The sequence below is a fragment of the Puma concolor genome, chromosome B3 (genome assembly GCF_028749965.1).
Source record: "Puma concolor isolate L17-30 chromosome B3, mPumCon1.1.hap2, whole genome shotgun sequence".
Classification (NCBI taxonomy): Eukaryota; Metazoa; Chordata; class Mammalia; order Carnivora; family Felidae; genus Puma; species Puma concolor.
Window position 1 is genome coordinate 80758142 of NC_141672.1, and position 23965 is coordinate 80782106.

At 43.8% G+C, this 23965-nt stretch overlaps 1 protein-coding gene and 1 long non-coding RNA gene across 5 annotated transcripts in view; one reads left to right on the forward strand and one right to left on the reverse strand.

Annotated features, from left to right (window-relative positions):
- Window positions 1-3274: 3274 nt before the first annotated feature.
- LOC147580155 (uncharacterized) overlaps window positions 3275-23965 on the forward strand; it is a 45499-nt gene continuing 24808 nt past the window's right edge. The window contains exons 1-4 of one of the 4 annotated variants that reach the window (XR_015252561.1): window positions 3275-3608; window positions 4585-4929; window positions 16982-17096; window positions 18799-18960. This is a non-coding gene — a long non-coding RNA (uncharacterized LOC147580155). The remainder of the gene's footprint in view (window positions 3609-4584; window positions 4930-16981; window positions 17097-18798; window positions 18961-23965) is intronic. The other 3 variants (XR_015252558.1, XR_015252559.1, XR_015252560.1) reach the window with 3 other exon arrangements.
- Window positions 9831-22343, reverse strand: GREM1 (gremlin 1, DAN family BMP antagonist). The gene is made up of 2 exons (XM_086710293.1): window positions 22162-22343; window positions 9831-13827 (listed from the first exon to the last, which is right to left on the reverse strand). Exons 1-2 carry the CDS (start codon window positions 22326-22328, stop codon window positions 13272-13274), a joined length of 723 nt encoding a protein of 240 aa, XP_086566419.1. The 5' UTR covers window positions 22329-22343; the 3' UTR covers window positions 9831-13271.

Consider the following 23965-nt stretch of genomic DNA (forward strand, 5'->3'; position numbering starts at 1 on the left):
TGTGTGTGTATGTGTGTGTATATATACATACACACACATACACATACATATATATATGTATGTATATATATGTATGTATATATGTATACATTTCTTTTTTTTTTTTTTCTTTTTAAATCCCAGATTGGGAATTGGCTGCTCCAATGCTATACAAATTCTAGTTTTTCTGAGCTCCACACACTGCATCCTCTCCCTCAAAAAGAAGTACAAGTTAATGGGGTGCCTGTGTGGCTCAGTCGGTTGAGCGTCCGACTTCGGCTCAGGTCATGATCTCACAGTTTGTGAGTTTGAGCCCCATGTTGGGCTCTGTGCTTATAACTAGGAGCCTGGATCCTGCTTCAGATTTTGTGTCTCCCTCTCTCTCTGCCCCTTCCCCATTCATGCTCTGTCTCTCTCTGTCTCTCAAAAGTTAAAAAAAAGTTAAAAAAATTAAAAAGAAGTACAAGTTTTATTTTTTTGACTTATCCTTGTCACCTTTAGACTTAATTCCAGGACATTTCTCTAGAAGATTTAAAAGAAAGAAAATTACTCATGCAACATTGTGCAAATCATTTTGTCTCTAATTTCCACTTCCTCACCTCTAAAATAGAAATCATTTGAAATCTGCCCTGCCTTTCTTTGAAAATTAATGAGGATCAGATAAAATGATGTATGCAAAAGTGCACTTTTTTTTTCATTTTAAAGCACTCTATGAAATGAAGTTCTTATCAGGTAACAATGGGTGTAAATTTTTGTTGGATATAAATATATCCACAGGAGTTTACTGTTTCTTTCTTGTGGAACTCCACTAAAAGGAAAGTAAAGAATTTAAAAGGTATGAACATACAAGGACAAAGAACAAGAAAAAAAGACAATAGCAATTGAGTGATTTTAGTAAGTTTTTTAGGAGATGGAAAGCAAACAAGGAAGAGTGGACATGACAGCATAATAGAAGCTTCAAACTGAGTTACAAAATCCTCAGAGGACCAAGGCAGAAGACGGGTGTCACAGTGCGCTGCAGAGCTGAACTGAGGGAAACGGAGTCAATGTTTGTGTACAAAACAGCCTGAACCCTCATGTCTTTTCTCCCAGCCTGTGAAGTCCTTTGTGGTTGGTTAAGATGGCCACAAGTTAGCTGACACTTCTCTCATAGGGAGGTAGGGATCCCCTCCTCCTTGAATCTGCTTTGACCAATTGAATATGGTAGGAGTGGCACTGTATAGGTTTTCAGGCCCAGCCTTAAGAAACTGGGAGATTTGACTTTCTTTATCTTGGAACACTTGCTCTTGAAACCCAACCTCTATGCTCTCAGAAGCTTAAGACACTTAAGCTTAAGAGACTATTTGAAACTAAGCTTTCAGCTATAACCAGCATCTACTGGCAGCCATGTGAGTGAGTCATTCTCACTCACAGGTGCTATCTGACTGTAACAGCATGAGAAACCTCTACCCACGTAAGAACCACTTAGCTGAGTTCATTCAACTCACAGAACCATAAAAGGTAGTAATAATAAGAAGAAATTAAGCCACTTAGTTTTTCATGCAACAATAGACAAGTAGAACACCAGGTCACACCAGGCAACCATAACCTCATCTGCCCTAACTTGAACACTGAAAAAGGTCTATTCTTTCAAACCAGAAATCCTTGAATTTCAAGACCATCAGGCCAACTAAAGACAGAAGTGAGGCATGGAGGGGCGTCTGGGTGGCTCAGTCGGTTGAGTGTCAGACTTCGGCTCAGGTCATGATCTCACGGTTTGTGAGTTCGAGCCGACGTTGGGCTTTGCACTGACAGTGCAAAGCCTGCTTTGGATTCTCTCTCTCCCTCTCTTCTCCCCCTCACTACTCACATGCACTCTCTCTCTCTCTCTCAAAAATAAATAAACATTAAAAAAAAAAAAGAAATGAGGTAGAGCTAATAAATGAAAGTCTTCATTCTGAACAAAGAGTTCACCCAGCCTTTTTCTTTCACCCTCATAAAAGACTAGTAGCTTCCCCCCGCAAAAAAAAATGTATAGTGGATTCTTCTCTCAGGAAACATAATGGCCCCAGAAAAAAGATAATTAAATATTGACATTTGGGAACTTCCCCAATTAAAAGGTTGCCTCACAACCAGATTAGCTTGCAGAGAAGGATACCAGCTTAATAACCTTCCTGCACATAGATCTTCCCAACTGGCTTATTTGGAGCTCTTAAATGTAACATACCACTAAGAATCATCAATATCTTAGAAAAGCCAGAAATTAATACACACACACACACACACACACACGTAAGAGAGCCAGAGTTAGAGACAGTAAAGAGAATAGGAAAATTACATCCATGAAACAAAACATTATTTTATTTTTTTAAGTAGGCTCTACACCAAATGTGGGGCTCAAACTCATGACCCCAAAATCAAGAGTCATATGCTCTACCAACTGAGCCAACCAGGCACCCCAGAATATTACTTTAAAACAGAGGGAAGGACAACAAGCAGAGACTCTTTAGAAACAACAACAGACATGACTGACCAAATTTAAAATTCATGAAAAGATATTTTACTATGCTGTAAAACAGACTACCATAAACTTAGTGGCTTAAAACAACACATATTTATTATCTCACACTTTCTGTGGATCAGGAGTCTGAGCACAGCTTAGTTCAGTCCCCTGTTCATGGTCTCACAAGGCAATAATCCATGTATCAGCCGGGACTGGGTTCTCACCAGAAGCTAGAGTGGGGAAAGATCCACTTCTAAACTCCTTCAAGTTGTCACAAAATTCATGTCCTTGCAGCTGTAGATTCTTGGCAGCTTGCTTGTACAGAGCTAGCAATGGAGAGAGGGTCCCTAGCAAGATGGGAGCTACACTTTTATGCAATCACATTCACATGATGATCACATGCATCCTAGCTCCATTTATTAGAAATTTTTCCAGGTCCCAGCCACACTAAAGAGAAGGGTATCATGCAAAGAATACCAGGAAGTGATATCCTTGGGAGAATCACTTAACACATCATGGAGACAACTTACAAATCTGCTACAGAACCGTTGTGATATTGCTTTCAAGAAATCATTAAAAAATGAAAATCTATGGAAATATCAATGTGTTGTGAACCTGAACAGACCAATATAACATTGTATGACAATTATACTTCAGTAATTTTTTAAAGCTATGGAAATAGAAGTGAAAACATAAAAAACTAAGAAGAATGGACTAGGAGGTCTAATATCTGACTAATAAGATCTCTAAAAGGAGATATTAGAGTAAAACTGTGGAGAAAAAAAATTTTGAAAGAAATAATATAAGAAGATGAGGTCCCAGAACTAAAGGGCATGATTCTACAGATTAAAGGGTCCATTGAGTGCCTATCAAACTTAATAAGAAATCCAACATCATTGTGAGTTTTAAGAACACAAGACCTGAAGGTCCTAACGGTTTCCAGAGAGAAAAATTAGAATTCCATTGAACTTCTTAACAGCAAGCAGAACATAGAACATAATGGAAGAATACCTTAAAAATTCTGAGGGCTTTACAATTCTATGCTTATCTACTCTATAAGTGAGGAGAACCTAGAGACATTTTAAGATGTATAAGGACTCAAACAGAGAGGTTTCAAATGAAGAACAACCAGTTCATACTGAAGCAGGTAAGTAGAAAGTCCTGAAAGGGAGGTCTTCAGTGAACAAAATGGAAGGGGACTATTTGAACACCTAAAAATCAATATATAAATGTATTTTTTTAAATGGCATATATAAAAATAAGGCTGTGTGGGGCGCCTGGGTGGCGCAGTCGGTTGAGCGTCCGACTTCAGCCAGGTCACGATCTCGCGGTCCGTGAGTTCGAGCCCCGCGTCGGGCTCTGGGCTGATGGCTCGGAGCCTGGAGCCTGTTTCCGATTCTGTGTCTCCCTCTCTCTCTGCCCCTCCCCCATTCATGCTCTGTCTCTCTCTGTCCCAAAAATAAATAAAAAACGTTGAAAAAAAAATTAAAAAAAAAAAAATAAGGCTGTGTGTGTGCATATATATATTTGAATATATATATACACATATATATACATATATGTATATATATTTAAAGCTAAATAAATGGGAAAAAATGTCAAACAGCTGACTCCAGGATCAGTTGAACAAGAAAGGAAACATAAATTCAGCAGTAAATAGTAATTGATGATCATAATAGTGGAAACTCTGATTATAGATGAAAGCTAAATTTGTGGGGCAATTATATTAGTGGTGTAGAGTGAGTGAAATGGAGAAGGAACAAGCTGTCTTCTTTATCATAACACAATGTTGGCAGACAATATGTAAAATTAAAAGTAAGAAGTGGAAAGATGGATGCAATGGCAGAAGAAACAGACATTTTCAACAGTTGACTGAGAAATGAGACTGAAGGGAGTCAAGTAGAAGAGCTGGGATAAGAGACTGATAACTTTTCATGATAAGCCTTTGAGTACCGTTTCCTTTCACCCCTGTATTCGTGAATTAATTTGATGTGGCATCTTGCCCTCTTGGCACCTGTTCCAGTATCCTTCTGGGTTGTCTCCTATACTATAGAGCACAGAAAGCTAAACCCTTGCCCTTCTCAAACACTCATGAAGTTAATTAATTTTTATAATTTGCCCAGGTTCCAATGAGCAGATATACGACACTGGATCTGCAGGCTTAAGCAACCAACCTTAGCCAGCAACCATTCATAGGAACTCATAACTTCTGTGGAGCATGGAGAGGGTGTCATCTGGTTCTCAGGCAGCTGGGTTGCAGTTTCCTCTGGAATGTGGACAAACTCAGTGACTTGCTTTTGACAAATAGGAAAAGTGAAAGTAAAGGTCTGTGGCTTTGGAGGCTAAGTCATAAAAGGTACCGTGGCTTCTTCCTTGCTCTCTTTTGGATTACTCACTCTGGAGGAAGTTACCATGTTTTGAAGACAGGTCCACCTTGTGAGGAGCTGAGGACTCCAGCCAACAGCCAGGTAAGTGAACTGTGTTGGAAGTGGGTTCTCTAACCTGTCAAGTCTTTAGAGGACTGAAACCCCTGTGACATCTTGCCTGCATACTCCTGAGACATTTAGAGCCAGAACCACCCAGTTTCATCATTCCCAGATCCCTATCAGAAAATATGTAAGATAATAAATGTTCTTTTAAGCCACTGAGTTTTGGCATAATTTGTTACAGAGCCATCTCTGACAAATACAAGTTGATTCATAGGTTGGCCTAACTTCCAGCATAGCTCGATTCAGTAAGAAAAATTCTTTCATTAAGATACTTGGTCCATCTTTTGGCTCTGCTTTTCTGTGTTCAGATGCTTAACTCTTCAAACAGTTTCATCCATATACCCGAGACTGTCAGGCGATGACTGTCAGGAGATTTTGGTCTACCAGCTTATGATTCTAGAGGAGGGAAAAAAAATCCTGTCTCCCAGCCTCTGTATTCATATCTGAAGGAAGATTCTTATGGGCTCAGTTTGACTTTCAAGCCCATTTTTAAAACCCACCATGGTGGCCAAATGAAATGAATATTCTGATTTTCCAGTATGGTCTTATGTCACCCCTATGCCTGCAGAAGGAATAGGAATAAAACACACAATGATAAGCCTCAAAGGCACCACAAGGAATGAGGGAAGGGTAGCTCCAAACAAAAAGATTTAGGGAGAAAAAAATGCAAGAAGTAAAAAATAATAGATATCATCCCAAATATAACCTCTGCTGTCATTGTGGTGTCATAATAAACTTCTACCTTCCAAATGTCAGCATTGGCACTTGTGGAATGGATTGTCCTGAAAGGAAGTGAAGCTCATTTCTAATGGACTCTTGATGCATTGTTTAATGAGAAATACACAGGATAGAGAAAGTGGTTTCAGCCATACACATAGAAGACAGTAGGATTGTTTTGTGAGTTTCAGTATCAAAACCTTGTTTTTATTATAATGGGGAACAGGGAAAATGAGAATAGTTACCTCAAATACCTTGAAATATCCCATGATTTTAACCGCCTTCCCAGTGAATTTGTTAGTGCAATAGGAGGAAAAGGATACTGGTAATCCTCTACTTGCTGATCACCATCAAGATCATAGGAAGAGGGTTAGACCTGCCTTACCTCAGGTCTTTAATCTTTTACCACTTGAACTGTCTGGAACCAGTATAGAGTTAGGGATGTACACTTTGGTGATAAAACTATAGAGATATGCAAAGAAGAATTTACTATAAAAGTTGAAGGTGTGATTATTATTGTCATGTGGGAAAGAGTTAAAATTGAGGTGGGACATAAGGAGAGCCTCTGGAGAGGCTGGGAAAGAAATGTATTTCTTAATCTAATGGTAGTTATAAGGATGTTTGCCTGACAAAATTCTTTGCTGTAGGTTTTGAAATCAGGATGTGTCAGTCCTGCAACTTTGGTTTTCTTTTCCAAGATGGTTTTGGCTATTTTGGGTCCCTTGCGTTTTCTTTTTTTTTTTTTTTTAATTTTTTTTTTTCAACGTTTATTTATTTTTGGGAAACAGAGAGACAGAGCATGAACGGGGGAGGGGCAGAGAGAGAGGGAGACACAGAATCGGAAACAGGCTCCAGGCTCTGAGCCCTCAGCCCAGAGCCTGACGCGGGGCTCGAACTCACGGACCGCGAGATCGTGACCTGGCTGAAGTCGGACGCTTAACCGACTGCGCCACCCAGGCGCCCCGGGTCCCTTGCGTTTTCATATAAATTTTAGGATTAGCTCGTCCATTTCTGCAAAGAAACCAGTTCGGATTTTGATAGGGATTGTATTCAATTTGCATTAGAATTCTAATCCATGAACACAGGATGTCTTTCCATTTATTTTGGTTTTCTTTAATTGCTTTAAACAATGTCTTATAATTTTCAATGTACAAGTCTTGCACTTCCTTAGTTACGTTTATTCCTTTGTTAAATTTATTCCTATTTTCCTCTTTTTGATGCTATAGCAAAGGAATTATTTTCTTAATTTCATTTTCAGTTTTTCTCATTACTGGTATATAGAATACAATTAATTTTTTGTATATTGATCCTGTGTCCAGCAATCTTGATAAACTCATTTATTAAGTTCTTGCTGTGGTCTGAATGGTTGTATCCACCCCAAAACTCATATTTTTAAGTCCTACCCCCTAACGTGATGATATTTGGAGGTGGGACCTTTGGGGTGTCCTTAAGTCATGAGGGTGAAATCCTCACAAATAGGATCAGTGTCTTACAAAAGAGGCTTCAGAGAGATCTCTAGCCCTTTCACCCTGTAAAGTTATGAAAAGATGTCTGGGACCCAGAAGCATTGACTTTACCTGACAACGCTGGCACTCTGATCTCAGACTTTTGGCCTCCAAACTGTGAAAAATAACTGTGTTTTCATAAGCTACCCAGTCGGTGATATTTTGTTACAGTAGCCTGAATGGACTAAGATAGCTCTAATATTTCTTTTGCGGATTCCTTTGGGTTTCTACATATAAGATCTTGTCATCTGAACATACAAGTAGTTTTAAGTAATAATATAATGGGGTAACTCTTCAAATCGGTCTCTCTCCTGCTCCCCAGGATTTGCTGTTGTCAGTGTTTGATGTTTCTTTGTTTAGTGACTTTTATGAATTAATTCAGTAAAGTCTGTATTTTTTGTTGTGTCTTGCCACTGGAGTCTCTGCTTGGTTAGTTTCGTGGTCAGTGAATGGTTGAACAGTGATTTCCTTAAACACTTGGAACCGATAAATCTATCAGTCTTTGCCAATGGGTTCTGTATAAATGTTGGGGCACAGCATCAATATTCAGACAGGCAGTAGACAACTGACTTCTCGTTTATGCAGAGCCTCATGATCATCCTGAGATAAGAGTCTACAGTCTCTTTGCATTCTTCCTGAGCATGTAGAAAGTCCTGGGCTTGTACACAACTCCACACCTGCATTTGGCCTTCTAGACTCCCAGTACTGTGTTGGAGCTTTTCAAAGGCCGAAGGAAATCTCATTTCCTCTGTTAAGCTTTTTGTTCAGCCTTCTGTTTGCCCCAAGTGCTATCCTCTACCTCAAGCAGCCACAAAAATAATAAATTGCCTCTAATTGTTTTCAACAAAGCCTTTCACACTGGGCAGCTTCCAGTCAGGTCAAATAAAGATAGCCTTGCAAGTGGGGTCTCCAGGACCTGACAGACAAGTCAAATAATAACAGTTCTCTGGGGATTCAGCTTTGAAAGAACTCCAATCCCATTCTACCCCCCCTCCAGTGGCTGCTCGACTGCTGGTTTTCACAATAATTGCAGACTCTTGGTTTTTAAGTCTTCTATGAAACTGGAGAGGAAGGATGAGAACAGGGCAAATTACAATGTCATAGTGTTCACTGCTCTTACAGAGATTCATCCTTCTTTCTTTTTTTTTTTTTTTAATTTTTTTTTCAACGTTTATTTATTTTTGGGACAGAGAGAGACAGAGCATGAACGGGGGAGGGGCAGAGAGAGAGGGAGACACAGAATCGGAAACAGGCTCCAGGCTCTGAGCCATCAGCCCAGAGCCCGACGCGGGGCTCGAACTCACGGACCGTGAGATCTTGACCTGGCTGAAGTCGGACGCTTAACCAACTGCGCCACCCAGGCGCCCCTCATCCTTCTTTCTAAAATAAATGTCCCCCAGACTGCCGCAGGCCTGAGGTTAATTTTCAAAGTTCTAAAAAGTTGATTCTGGTTAGTTTTGCCAGTTTTTCATTGGTTTTATGGAGGAGAGAATTTTCAGAGCTCCTCACTACATTTTTGCTGATATCCTACCATGTACTTTTTTTAAAATCTAGAATGCATTTCTGTATCCAGTCCATTACCCTGTTCAGATGTTGCCTCTTAGAGGTGGGTGTGGCTTTTCTGAGGACACTGTCTCCTTGGTAATTGCTGCCATCTTTCCCCTCCAAGTCCAAGGAGCCCATAACAAAAAGAGAACTGGCAAAGAGCCTTTAAGTGCTTTGGAGCTAGGGCTCCTGATGATGCCAACTGCAACGTCAGGGTAATCATAGTCATTAAATGTGAATAATTAAGAGTTGGATCTATTTGCAGAGTGCTGTGTTCCGTCCTTAAAAGAATAAACTGATATAAGTTGAGAATATCACAATTTTGCACAGTGTTTAAGGGCACACGTGTTGCAGTGAAACCCTACGAGTTCACTGCCTCCTAGCAGTGTATGTAATGGTATACATACAATATATGAAGATTGTGGGGAACAACTCAAAAAGAATTCTTAGCACAGTGTCTGGCCTAAGCACTCCATACGTAGTTTCCGGGGTTTTCATCACCATTGTCAGGGCACCAATACCTAGTAGAAATCCTGTACTGTATGTCCAAGTAGGAAGGGACCTCAGAAATCTACTTCAATTGCATACCCAGGACAAGAACTCACTTTACCTCACATCCCTACTAAGTGACATCTAGCATGTGTTTTCATACTTCCAAGCACAGGGAGTTCACCATCTTAAAGGCAGCTCATTGCATTGATGAATTACTCTCATTATTATCTTCCTTCTAGTGAGCCCCAAATCTTTTTTCCATTTTTCCCTTGAACACCTCAAAATAAAGCCATTATCATTTCTGCATGGCAACTCTTCCATTACTGAAAACAAAGCCCTTTCCAGCTCTTGTTTCTAGCTCTGGGGAAGAGGCTGGTATTTTCCATTGCATACCAACTTTCCCCCCACCTCTAACTGCCATGGCCTGAGGTGTCCTACGGAAATTATAAAAGTCTAGGTGGAAGAACTAAATTTCCTTTGGGATCACAAGAGATCCAATGATCTCCTTTCTACCTTCCTTCCTATGACAAGTGAGCCCCTGTTCATCCTACCCTGTAAACACTACCAGTTAAACACACACAGACACACACACACACACACACACACACACACACACACACACACAGAAGAGTTTCAATTTATTGGTTGCTCTTTGGGAAAGGTTATGTAGAACATAATTGGGATCGAAATCAAATTCTAGTTTCAAATTCATAAAACTTTGCTTTAAACCAAATTAGTTTTTATAAGACCATCCAATCCCCTCTCCCCCTCAAACATAGCAAAGTAATTCAGTCATAGTCCATATAATCCTCTGTTGTTTTTAAAAGATTGAAGCACACACTATACATAATGCAGTTGATATTAAATATCTTGAGAATGACAAATCAATAGAACTACCTCCACTCCTAAGCACTGACTGGTCATTTATACATGTTCTGCACATACATTTTTCATTTTAGATCTTCTCCCTTAAAAGGACTTCTGAACTATTCATTATTATCAGCTATTTGCATACACACATCATAAGTCTTCCAAAATAACATTTAAAATCTTTCTTAATATTGCTTTAGAAATGTTAACCTTTAAGGAACATTCAATTAAAAAACAAAAACAAAAACACAAAAGCTCAGGTCCTGACTCTGTTGCACATGTTCAGATGTGTCAAGATTTTATTGTTTCCCTCTGACCTGATAAAAAAAAAACCTCTAACAACATACAATGTGTCAGTTTCATCTTTGCTTAACTCAGAGAAAAGTCAAATAAAGGAGAAAAAAAATGCTCGAAATCACAGTGACCAAAGGATTTGAATTAATAATTACATTAAATAACCATAACTTTTTGTTTAAGTATTCACATTCCACACAGTGGAAATTATCTTTTCCTCCAGATTTTTCACTTGTAACTTTGAAGAATTACAATAACAAAAAAAAAAAAACAAAAAACAACTTACAGACTTGCAGGACGTGTGTTTCTCTCTTTTAATGCCAAGCACAAAGCGTACATCATAAAATTCATATTTGGTGTTTGGCATTATTTGAATAGGAAAGATTGAGATCACAAATATCTTGCCATAAAAAAATATTCTACTATAGTAATGAAAAAAACATATTTCTTCATCGGTGACTCCAATACAATATGTAACAGATATGGCACTTTCAATAAATGTTGGAAGACATACCATACTTTGCTAGTCTTAATATAGGCACAGTCAGAAAAGCAGACATCTCCCTCTTTGGCCAGCACTGTTTTTTTTTTTCAGGGTAGTTATGCTGCTGATTATCCCAGTGAAGTTAATTTTGAGGAAATTCTCTTTACTTAAGCCAAATCCGACTTACATGCAAGACCGTGGTACAAGCTACTAAAAGAAATTGCTGCTGCCAACTTAAGTCATCTCTTTTTAACAGAATTGCATGCTTGTGGCAGAGTTAAAACAACCAGAGAAATTCAGTGTCTGCCGATTCTGAATGTCATTTTTCCTCTGTCGTGTGGTTTTTACATGTTCAGCTCCTTCCCCTTTCTTTTCCTCTCCCCCGCCCTCAAAATTCTGGCTTAGTATTTGTGTGCTTAATTAAATCCATTCTGTGCTTTATTGCTGGAGGATGTGGAAGATAGAAGGATTTAGGGCAGGGGCACAGCCCGTGTGTTTGAACAAATTTGCCTGGTGTGGAATCATCAGTAGTGAGTTTAAAAGTTTCAAAATCAGACCCAATATTTTGAGCGTTCAAGATTAACTTCTGCCTCAAAGTATGGTTCCCGCTTAGTTGTCAGATGGGAGAGTGCTGCATCAAAAAAATAAAATACAACAAGCCTCTTTAGTGCAATGCTGGAGCTTCGCTGGGCAAATAAAATGCTAGTCAATGGTTCCCAAATTACACATGACTTGACTAATGGGGATGAGATGGTACAAGGCAAAACAAGTGTTTGGGGGGTGGGGATGGGTTTACATAGAAAACCTCAGGCTTGAAGAGAACAGGTTAGCCAAATCCAAACCATAGTTAAGGTCTACCCACCCTGTACTTCGGCCATTAGATAATCCCTACCCAGGTTTAATCAGAGGAGGGGTCTACTAGTATGTTCTGAATGGTTCCAATGTTAGACGAATCCCACCACCAGTAGAGACATGGCTAATGCACCACCCAAATGCTCTTTCTTAATTGGGGTTTCGCATTAGACCCCGAGAAAGCAAAGGAAGAAGAGGAGGACACATCCCTTCTATCTCCTCCCCGGCATTAAATTACTCCTTAGCCAGAGGCAGTCTCCTTTATTTCCTTCTTTTCCTCTGCTCTCCAGCTCAATCTCCTACCAATGGCTAAAACATAAAGACCCAAAATCTGCCTCTAGCTAAAATGGAGCAGGCCCTAAACTCTCCCCTCTTACCTTGGTTCTTCACTGCCAGGTACACTTAGCAGAAGCAAAATCTTTAGAATACAGGGTTGTGGCTCTCAGAAGCATTATACAGAAATAATGGACTGGGAAAGAGGTGATTACCACCAAGCAAAAGGAAAGATACTAGGACCTTCTCCTTATGAGGCGTTTGTTTTCTTCCTATCCCTGCACTGGCGGGGGATGGTGGCGGGGGGGGGGGGGGGGGGGGGGCTGGTCTGAGCTCCATCTGCCGTCCACCTGAGAGGGGTGAAGGGGGAGGATTTGTCTTGGTTCAGCTCACTCGGTTCTGAAAATAGGAGTGGTCAATATTTATGTTTTAAGTTTGGTGTTGGGTTACAGCCAATTTCAGCAGATCATGGTGACGGCCACGGTCAATGAGGATTTGGCAATTCCATTTCTCCTCCGTTCACTTGGTTTCGGTTAAATAGCAGGGAAAGACTTGCTGAAGCCTGGGGTTGCCCTGTGTTCGGGGAGTGGCCTTTCAAGACCCTGCACATCTCCCTGAACTTTGCTGTGCCCAACTGGTCCTCCCCATCAATCCCTCCCTTCTCTCACTCCTATGTCCTTCTTGCCCATGTACACACCAGCCTCTCAGAGTCCGAAGAGTCTTCCCCAAATGAGAAACATTTGCATCTATGGTCAAGTGAGCTCATTTAGAGCCCTTAGCAGATAGGGGATTAGACTGAAACTGTCATTGAGAGCCTAAGAAGGGATGGGCTGTGGAAGGGAAGCATGCACAGGTGGAAACACCTTTGCCGAGTATAATGCAGCACTACAACAGGTCTCTTGCGGTCAGAGTAGCCTCTTCTGTTAACATTCATTCGGGAGGGGGATTTTGGCCCCCAGGGAGGGAGGGCACATGTAATACACAGGCAGAACCAGACCACAGCCCTGCCCCTCTTCATGTGCCTTCCCTGGTGTGGGCTTTCTGGGCCATCCCCATGGAAACGGAAAGGCTTACACACTAGGAGGTGCCCTCCTCTGGTGTCTGCAAACACCCACAGACACCCATGCACACTCACGCACACTAACTATGCACTAGCAGGCTCCTGTCAGAAGGCAGCTGGTGGTTCTTCTTGCCTGTAGGTTTAAAGCCAAGTAAGAATCGGGTGGTTTTAGGTCTGGCTCTGGGCCCGCCTGGGGCTGCATCCCGAGGACAGGCTGGGTGTGCCCAGCTTAATCCAGATCAATGGATATGCATCGACACTGCTTGACTCGAGTGACCCTCTTCTTCTTGGTGGGCGGCTGCAGTTCGGGGCAGTTGAGGGTGACCATCATGGTGGTGAATTTCTTGGGCTTGCAGAAAGAGCAGGACTGAAAGGAGCCCTCCTCCTTCCGGATGTGCCTGGGGATGTAGAAGGAGTTGCACTGGCCATAGCAGAAGCGGTTGATGATGGTGCGGCTGTTGCAGCCCTCCTCGTGGATGGTCTGCTTCAGCGGCTGGGTTTTGCACCAGTCCCGCTTCAGGTATTTGCGCTCAGTCACATGCAGGGCCTCCTGGCTGGACTCCAGCACCTCCTCGCCGGGCATGGCGGTGCCTCGCCCTTGGCCGCGCCCCCGGTTCCTGGAGCCGGGCTGCTGGGGAGACTGAGTCTGCTCTGAGTCATTGTGCTGGGCCTTGTCTGGTGGGGGGATGGCACCCTGGGACCCCTTCTTTTTCCCTTCAGCGGTGGGCAGCAGGGTCCCCAACAGGAGAAGCAGGGCTCCCACAGTGTAGGCCGTGCGGCTCATGCTAGAGGAGGGAGGCACAGAGAGGGGAGACACAACAAACAGACAAGTCACAAAATTATTAGCAGCTAACATTTTATCAGGCACTGGTTTTGTTTATCTTTTGGTTTTTTTGTTGTTTTGTTTGTTTTGCTTTTGAGAGAGAGAGAGAGAGAGAGAGCGCACGTGTGAGCAGGGGAGGGGCAGAGAGAGAGGGAGACACAGAATCCGAAGCAGACTCCAGGCTCTGAGCTGTTGGCACAGAGCCCGACGCAGGGCTCAAACCCACAAACTGTGAGATGGTGACCCAAGCCAAAGTCGGACACTGAACCGACTGAGCCACCCAGGCGCCCCTTTCAGGCACTTGTTAAACACTTTATGTAAAATACTTCATTTCCTTTTCACAGTATCTCTGTGAATCAGGTACTGTTATTCTCATCACCCACCAGGCCACCAAGCCAGGAAGTAGCTTGCCCCAGGTCACCAGTGAATATGCCAAGGTTTGAGCTCAGTCACGGCCTGCCTCTTCATGGCATGTACTGCCACTGGAATTCCTTCCTGGTTGCTGACGCCAGTCACATCTGACTTTGTATTATGGTCACTTAGTTGTATTCGTTCTTGTACGATACCGAGTGAACTTTGCATCTCTTTGGGCAAACCAATTTTCTATTTTGTTTTATGGCAAGACCAATCAACCTCATTGCCCAGGTTTCTTCTGTCAGGAAGGGCTTCTAGTCTCTTCTCTTGGCCTAGCCTGAGCGCTTCCTGAGTTGCACCTTGTTCAATTGGTTAGATACTTAGGAAATGTTCACTGATACCAGGCATTGCAAGGAGACCCATGAAGGAGACTGGAAAGCACCTGACAGAGGGAGAATAATTAACAGGAAGAACGCTGGATGAAAAGTCAAGACTGAGTTTCAGGTCAAAGTGCTAGGGCAACAACTTGCTGTCTAACCTTGAGAAAAATCACTTTACTTCTCCATAAATGACTTCATTTAAGCACAGGTACAAACACCTCATCTCCCCAGACAGGGTGGCTCACATCAAATTTGATACACAAGTAAAAGCAATTTGAGAACCAACCAAAGATATGGCAGTATTGCAGACAGAACAAATTACCTTATCAGAAAGGTCACATAACTCATAAGACCCCTTGAGCTCTCATTTATTCTTATTTTTAATCTGGCACAGATATTTATTGTATCATTCTCTATATCATGATATACACTTTTCTACTTTTAAATGGTGAAATAGGTCATTTATGTGTGTGTTTGTGTAAAATTTAGAATATAGAAAATGGGCACAAGGAAATAGGTCTGTGCAAATATTTACATTAATAAATGCCATACACATGTAGAATAAATGAATGATAGTGAATTTTTGTGGATGGGCCTTAGACATGGGTCATAAAGGGTAATGAACAATGACAAAAAAATTTAAGTTGGGGAGGCAGAGGGAAAACAGACCAAAAAAACCCACAAAAAACAAAAAACAGGACAGGAAAGCAAGGATGGGGAGAGAAAAAAATGGAGTGAGGAATGTAAACCAGAGAAAGGAGGGCTATTCTAGAGGCAGAGTATTGAGAGCAGGTAGAACAGAGGAGGAAGGGGAGGAGCTGAAGCATATTTTTAAAGACAGTGCAAGCATCAGACTATTAAGATTCTCCTGATACGGTGCCTCTCAGAAACCTCAATGTGTAGACACTCATCCAGGGTGCTGTTAAATGCAGATTCGAATTCAGTAGGTCTGCCTTTCTAACAAGCTTTGAGTAGTAAGGCCTATAGCACTCGTAGCTTTGGAACACAGAGTTATTAAAATGTGGAAGGATTTTCTTTTCAAAAAGTACAATTTCAAATTCACAGCCTCTCTCTCAGGTCATCATACCAAATCAGACTTGAACCTTGAGGCTTCCCCTTCCCCCTGCCCCTATGCCCACCATGATTCTGAACCTAAGGGCATAGCTGTGAAGTACCCATCTCCTTGCTCTATTCTGTATACCGGTGTTAACACATAATAACGCTAAGTGCAATTTAATAGTAACCTTACACTCCCCAAGTAACCTTACAGTTACCCTAAGGAACTATACAAGTTGTATGATTAACTAAAGCAATTACCTTTCAAAGACAAAGACAGTGGGGAATCTACATTCTCTAAGCAATAGTCCCAAAACCATGCAACCCCAAGGATAATGTCAAATTAACATAATTAAACATTAAATTTAAAATATCCTTAAATGGCATCATTTTCCCAACATTAACCTAATACTTTTGGGCAAGTTCAAATTTGGAACAGATAATGTGACATTTAGCTCCTGTTCTTCTGACTGTTGACTCCCTGGCTTTTGTCAGTTTATGTTACAACATCCCTGTTCTTTAAACAGAGCCTTTTTTTTTTTTTTTTTGCCTCAACAACAACAAAAAATTAATTTCCTTGTTTTGTCTTTAAAAAAATCACTCATGAGAAAAGTCCAGTTATAAAACAGTGTTGATTTTCTCCAGAGACCAGGATAACTTGAGCCATGGCAAATATATTATGAATTTGAGAAGCTTTTACAAGTTTCTGCCATGTATTCAACTGGGGGTCAGGATCTAAACTAAAATTCAGTCTCTGCCCGTTTCAAAGAGGAGCGCATGAGACAGTCCTCGGCCTACAACCATAGTCTCCCCTCATCCCTACTAAAAATGGCCCCCAGGGCAATTCGGCCCTCCCAGGGCGAGACCCTCAGAGCCCAACATCACAGAGGCCAATCCAAACCTGGGAATGTACATTGTCTGCATGTGACAGTTCATGTCATAAGGCTGCCCCCCGCCCCCTGCCACACACACACACACATCTGTCCAAAAAATGCAATTTCCTTTCTCGAGACCAACATAGCACTCTTTTTATACTCAACTTTTCCTTCCTGGCATTTTCACGTCTGTCATTAAATAAATACCTAGTCCAAGAGTCATGAGGCCTTATTCATCACCTTATTCTCAGTGCCTGGCACAGAGTAGGTGCTCTTTTGTTAAATGAATGCTTGTTACCACACTGACTTACACAGTCTCTGTTCTTTTCATTTTAAAATGCCTTCCTTCACATGTGCCAGTGAGCAGCTGAGCCCAATACGACCTTCTTTATTTCTGACTTGCCGTATAGCAAACTCCCTCTAGCCTTAATATTTGTCTTCCTTTTTCTAGGAAAGCTCCAGATACCCACTACTTTTTACCTGGTCCCGTGCAGAATGCTGTGGGTTTTATATTCTAACTGAAGCCACTGTACTTGCTATGGCAGAAACTGACAATGAAGTAAGAGGTAAATTCAAAATCAGTCAACTGTGGCTTTCGGTTTTAATTTGGACAGTCTTCCTGTTCCTTTGGTAGCGTGTGAACCCCATAAGCCACAGCGGTCTAGAGTGGCAGGCCGTTTTTCTTGGTTTTGGGTTTTTTTTTAAGAAAAGTAAATTTTTCTTAAAATAAGATTTATTACTTGTGGAAAATGTTATAGAATGGCTTTTCTTTCTTTTTTTTAAAATCCTACTTTTTTAAAGATCTTTAGCACTTACTGTGAGGCTTTAGACTCTTTAAACCTGATAACTAGTTATTTGGAGAAAAGTAAAATCCAACTTCAGGAATTTCAATCAACACAGACCTCAGCTTCAGGAACAGCAGTGCCCTGAAGCAGTGCTCTGCATATTCCACATGAGTAAGAGTTAGAAGGATGAGAACTCTAATAGTACTAGGACCAGGGTTCTATCAAGTCATTGTGGCCAATCGCCCCACGTCCCCCACGCACACACCCCAGACTGGTCATGATTATGCAGTGAAGGAAAAGGAACTGCTTTGTCTTGCAATCCCAATCGTATTACCACTAAATAATTTGCACTTTGTAAATATCACAGACATGGAGGAAATCAAGAAGATGTAAATTTCTTGAGGACAATTCTTTTCCACATCAATACCTAGCAGAGTGCCCCATTATCAAAAATCAATCCAAATGCTAATCAAGATTCAGTTTCCTAGGATCTACCACTCATGCCCAACTGTGAGCTGCAAACATTTTTGGCAATTTGCATTCATGAAATGACCCACTCACATCATTACAGTAAAGCTGCATCTTGTGGTACACAGTGCATCCCGACACCCACAAAGACCTCCCTTTATTCTCACTGCAGGCAGCATTCTTCTTTTTAAACCCTGCCTCCACTTCGCCTTAATGCATTTCTGCTTCTCCAACTAGTATTTTCATGATGAGCTTTCTCCTACAACTGTTCTCCATCAGCAAGACCCACCCACCCTTACCTTTTTTTTTTTTTTTTTTTTCCATTACTACTGTCCTCCCCTCCAATCCATCTGTCCCAGAGCACATGATACTCTCAGAGCAGGTCTTCTCTAGCTGATGCTTTCCTTCAGGTTTCCCTTAGAGATCAAGGGAAAACATCTGCACGCAGGAGAAGCCATATCAACCACCTCTGTCCTGTGTAGGTCACGGTGATTTATTCCAATCTTCACAAGGCTCTAAGAACACAATCATCTAACTCTAGGGAATCAGAAATAAAAATGCTCTGTGTGACCTGTTTCCAATGGTCTGTGTCTTTAGGAAAGTTTAGGCCAACTTTTCGGCACTCTCCTTGCTGTGTTTCTCATTTTCACTAACTTACCTGCTTATAATCCATTAAATGGAGTCCTGAGTGGGAATTACACTGAGTTCACAATAGTCAGCAATCCAGATGTCTATGCCTGGACATCCGATCAATTCCTCCTGATGAATTCAGTTTTAGAAAAACATTCAACAGGCATGACATCAAATTATTCTCCCAGTAGGAGAAAATAATGAAAGTGACAGCAAATGCAGGCCAGATTTTAGAATAATGTCTTCCTTCTTCTCAGCACTAAATCTTTGAGAAGGGCAAAGGTTATTTTTAATTTGACCTTTAATTTTTAAAAAGACAGCTTTTAGAAGTTAAGTAGAGAATTTTGTAAGCATGCACTGGGTTGATTTTTTTTTTTTTTTTCAGACAAGTGAAACCAAGAAGATAGGAGCTACTTGCTGGCAAATTAGTAGAACATAAAGGCTCATGTTGTATGTGTTGCAAGACCCTAACCACAACCTCTCTATTCAGAAGACCAGCCAAGACTGTGGCCCACATTTCAGGGGACATGAGGGACACCACCAGGTAGTTAAGTATCTCAGAAACTCTCTGCTCATTGGAGGAATTTTTGTTGAAGTGAATGCTTATATATAATTTTTGAGGTCAACATGAAACAAGTTAGAAAGTAATCAATGTTCACTGAGGAGCATTACTGAGAGACAGCCGGTTTATAGGTTTTTGATTGTGGTGCAAGATGTGCACTCGTTCCCGTGTGAGTGGGATTTGGGATTTAATTTCAGAACCACCTTGTAATATATCTGGTGCCATATAATGTTACTAACTTCCCCCAATATCATCATTACTAATAAGAGCTATCTATATTTTGAACCCTTAGTACACACGGCCTTGTGCTAAATTCTGACCGTATTTTAGAATTTCTTCTACATAGAAGATGCTCATAGTAGAGCATGAGGTGGATAATATTGTCTTCCTTTTATCAGTCAGGGAATCCAGAAGAGTTAGGAGTCTGTTAAGGGTCACACAGCTACTCAGTTGGAGACCCAGGGTTTGACACCAGTCCTACCTAAGCCCCCAAACATGTCTTTAACCACTGTTCTAGGGGCACTCTGCACAGTATTTAACAAGGGACAGATGGACTTGTTTCTAACACAAGTCAGTTTGAAGAATATTGTAAGTCAAATAATTATCTAGTTTGTATCTTCATGTTCACATGTGAAGGAAAAAACTTCTGTTGTCCCAGGAATTACTGTTGTGCTTTGCATTTCTAAGAGCATATGTTAAAACTGAAGAAAATTCCTTGCAGATGTAAGACATGTCTGGTAACACTTGCCTGATCGGTCCTTTCAGCTGGATGCCATAGCGACTTGCCCTACCCACCCCACCCCCACTTCTCTTTACATAAAAGGGCTGGGTTTTCCTATCTGTCCTTAACTTCTACTTACTCTAGGACACGCTCCACAGCTTTGCTGTTGACAAGCATTTCTTGGTAAAGGGTCCTGTGGCGTAAAATTTCTTAGCCTTCTACCACTTGTAATACATAAACATTAAGACGGAGGGCTTCAGTTTAGAAGACAAGCAGGCAGCGCTCATTCAAAGATGTGGGGACATAGTAGGTTCCTATCTTCTCTGTGTAACCATTCAGATAAAGACTGTGTTAGCCAAGTAGGATTTCCTATGGATCGTGGGTTACCAAAACATTTTCGTTCAAAATGGACTTTTAAGAAAATAGGAAACCTGTGAAATTACAAAGGTTACAAAAGACTTTAATTCCTACAATGACCTGAGGGTTAAGCACACACACACACACACACACGTAACTATGTTGTAAAGAATGCTTCAATAATTCGTTAATACTAACAGTTGAAGGGTGCAATTTATTCAGTGATAGCCATCAAATCACCTACTGTTGCAGACATGGGTGTACCAGGGAGGAGATGAGACTAGTTTCTTAAGATCTTTTCCTAGTTGCTTTGAAATGTTCATCTCTTCAAGTCTCTCAGCGCCCCCCCCCGCCCCCGCCACCTCCAAAAAAAAAAAAAGAAAGAAAGAAAGAAAGAAAGAAAAAATTAGAGAAGAAAAGGAAGGGGTGTGGGGCTGGAAAGCCCAGGGGTGAAAGAAGACTCCTCACCCTGTGATTGGGGTTATCTTAAACTCTTCTCTGCTATTTATTTAACTTGTGTGTACAGCCAGAAGGAAGCCACTACTCTGGGGTCCCTGGACAGCTTAAATCCCCGTGACCCACTTAACACAATAGATTGTTTTAATCAACTCGTGTCCTGGCACCATCTCGAAGGGGAACATAAACAGACGCGCGCACCGCTCGGATCTGCTTTTTCCAGCAGGAGATCCAATTACCTGCCAGTGGTCGTCTCTCTGCCCTTGTAGCCTTTAAAGAGAGATTTTAACCCCTAACGTCTAAAAGAGCTGGGATTCAAAGTCGACAGAGGAGGAGAAGGCGACAGCCGGATTCTACCCTGGGACCCATTCAGGCCAGCTCTGGGAGCGCGGGAAAGGCTTCACTGCAAAAACTTGGTCACCTCCTGTCTGCCCCCTGCCTCGCCCAGGGACTGTGGCCAGGGCCCGCCGCGGGGAAACACCAGGCTGGGGCGCTCCCAAGGTGCAGCCGGGACCCGAAGACAATGCCAAGCCAGAGCGGTGGCGCTTCCGTTCTTCCCAAACCTTAAGTCTACAAACAGCTCTGGCCGGCGAGGTGACAGTACCTCTGCCCCTCCTCCCCGGGTCTTGCAAGGGAGTCAGCAAAACGGCAACAGGGAACGGGGAACACCTGGGCATCTGAGCCGCCAGTCCCGCATCGTCCGTGGCTAACAAGACGCAGCGGGGCGAGGCAGGGCACTCTAGAACACAAATTAAGGGGAACGGGACCCTGCGGGTTCTGCCCGGCTGGCTCCTGGACGTTCGCGGTTCAGCCAAGGGGCGCGCAAGGCGCGGAGAAGCCTAGAAGAGGGCACCGAGCGCCCACGCGTGCGTGGCCAGCAAGTGGATGTGTGTGGTGTGTGCGGTATGAGCACCGCGGGCTCTCTGTACTCCGCGTCCCGGATCGCGCACTGCACTGAAGCTGACCCGTCACCCGACGCTCGGGTTTCCGCCGCGGCGGAACTTGACGGAACTCTACCCTTGCCTGAGTCTCCATCTCACCTTGAGGATGCGCCCATGGACGCACGGCTGGATTCTTCGGATCCTCCAGCCCACCGCAGGCTCACTCCCGGCACTCGGACGGGAGCCCCCAGACGTCCCGAGCCCCAGCGCCCCGCCTCAGACACAGGGCACTCTCTTAGTGCGGCTCGCCCCATCGTCTGCGGCCAAGCCGCAGGTCCCCACCGCTCCCCACCACTCCCGCCCACTACCCCTCCGCTCCCGCGATGCGCCCACCCGGACTCCGCGCTTCCGAGGTGAGGGCACGGCTGGCAGGCGCACCAGGAGCGCGTTAGCGGGGCTCGGGGAGGTGGAAATGGGATGCGGGGCCGTAGCTCTCGCTGTTGTCGTCCTCCTTCCCAGCCTCACCCTGAGGACCTTGCAAGGTGGGGTCACGGCAGCCACGACTTTGGCAGGAAGGACCCCGGTTTTTCGGCATTATTCACCCTAGGTACCGGGGCCTCGGTCTGCGCGCACGGAGGGCTACCGCGCGTTTGCACCGAGTTGGACGCGGGAGTCTCTTGCAGGGGACCCCTCTGCACGCCTCCCCCCATACTCACACATCTCACATACACAAACTCACACTCACACCCTGACGGGCACCTTCGCACTCACCTGTCAGTGCGGCGGGTCTTTCGGGCCTGCGCTCTCGACGCGGGGCGCGGTGTGCGGCCGCGGCCCGAGCCGCCCCGGCTTGGCGCGGGGTCAGCCGGACAGAGAGTAGGGCTCTCGCTGCACACTTGGTCGCCCGGTCCGCGGAAGGCGCACCGAGTGCGGGGCATCGCGCCGTCTCCCGTTTAAATGCCGGCGGCCGTGCGCGGCGCCCAGGGCCGCGCCTCTCCATTGGCCAGGCGCCGCCGCCGCCGCCGGACCCGCTATCCGCCCCCTTTCCCGGTACTGCCCCCGCCCCCCGCACCCCTCCTGCCTCCCCGCGGGGTCCCCTCTCCGCCTGCCTCGCCTCTTTGTCTGCTCCCCCCGCCCGGGCCGGCTGGGAGAGGTCACCCCAGGGAACCGCGCCTGGAATGCACAGCAAATCACATTTTCCGCTCCCGTTGGAGGGGGAAGCGCGGGAGGAAATCCCCCCGGCTCCCGGCCCCTCAGTCCTCCTCCGACCCAGGCCTGGGCTTTTCCTCTCTCCAGTCCCGCTTCGCCTGCATCGGCCCCGCAACGCGCTCGGTCGCAGAGGCTGCCCCGGGAAGAGCAAGATCTCCGTGGGACCTCGACAGATTAGGCGATTCTTTCCCCGTGGCGGGAGCGGGACCGCAGGATGCTCTGGTTGAGCGGTCGCCGCGGCTCCGGCGCGGCTCGGCCCGAGGCCCCCAACTTCGAGGGCGCTGACCCCCACGCCCCCGTTAACCCCGGCGGGCTCGCCGGCCGCCGGCAGGAGCCTGTGTCTCCAACACGACACCCTCCTCTCCTCACCCGCCGCGGGTTCTTTCAGCTCAGATGCTGCCGGCCTCGGCCGAGAGTGTACAGAAGGGAGTAACGGAGGGGAGAATAAACCGAAAAGGACCCTCAGAAGTCAAGGTTTCCATTTCCAAGCCATCTTTAAAAGGGAGAGAACAATAGCTACGAGAGAGGAGGTTTTCTGTGGCCCGTTCAAGATGAATAAATCAGGAAAATAAAACGTCAGACGAGGAAATAAACCTCCCGGAGATTTAAGACAAAAACCTACGTTTGTGAAAAACCGATGTCACATTCCATATTTATTATTGGGAACCCAAATGGATAGTGGCGAGCACACTAAGCGCGTAAATATTTTTCGAAAGATGAGCGAACACTTTCATTTTTTCTTTTAGCTTGAAAATTGGTTCCTCAAAGAAGCCGTAAATTCTGTATGTCGAAGTTGCAGCCCGTGCAAAAATCAACCCGTCTGCAAGTTCTGCAGACCGGCTCCATCAGCCAGGTCAGAGGATGACTTTGGGAACGAAAAGAAAATAGTTACAGAAGAAAATTTGAAGGTGCCTATAGACACTAAAACAAAATAAACAAAACAGTGAAACCCAGCAAAAGGTACTTATGAAACATGTGTGATTTAAGCCCTTGGCTAAGAAAACATAACAAAACCCTAGAATAGCATGATTTTTATCTCTTTAGGCAGTCCCTTGTGGGGAGGGGGCAAGAAACATTGAACACCTACTAGATACTCTTACGAACTGGAAATCAGTTTTTCCAAGTACATGAAACAAGAAGGTGGTCTGCATTAAATCAATACCTGGAGAATCTTTACAGTCCCAAAGTTTTGTTTGTACAATTGCAGTTTCTACCCACACACTCAGTGCTGCACTTTAAATGTTGCCAATAATTTTTTGTTAAATCATCCCATGAGCCTTAGTTTGTAGTTGCTTGCGGAATGAGAACATGCAGCGGGGCTTGAAGATTTATCCTGGTGGGGTGGGCTGTAGGAGACATAGGTGGT

Excerpts from the sequence above, each read along its gene's own strand:
- GREM1 (XM_086710293.1), bottom strand. The coding sequence starts at position 22,328 with ATGCCCCGCACTCGGTGCGCCTTCCGCGGACCGGGCGACCAAGTGTGC. Across the intron at positions 13,828-22,161 it reads AAGACCCGCCGCACTGACAG|CATGAGCCGCACGGCCTACA; the intron begins GTGAGTGCGAAG and ends TCCCTCCTCTAG.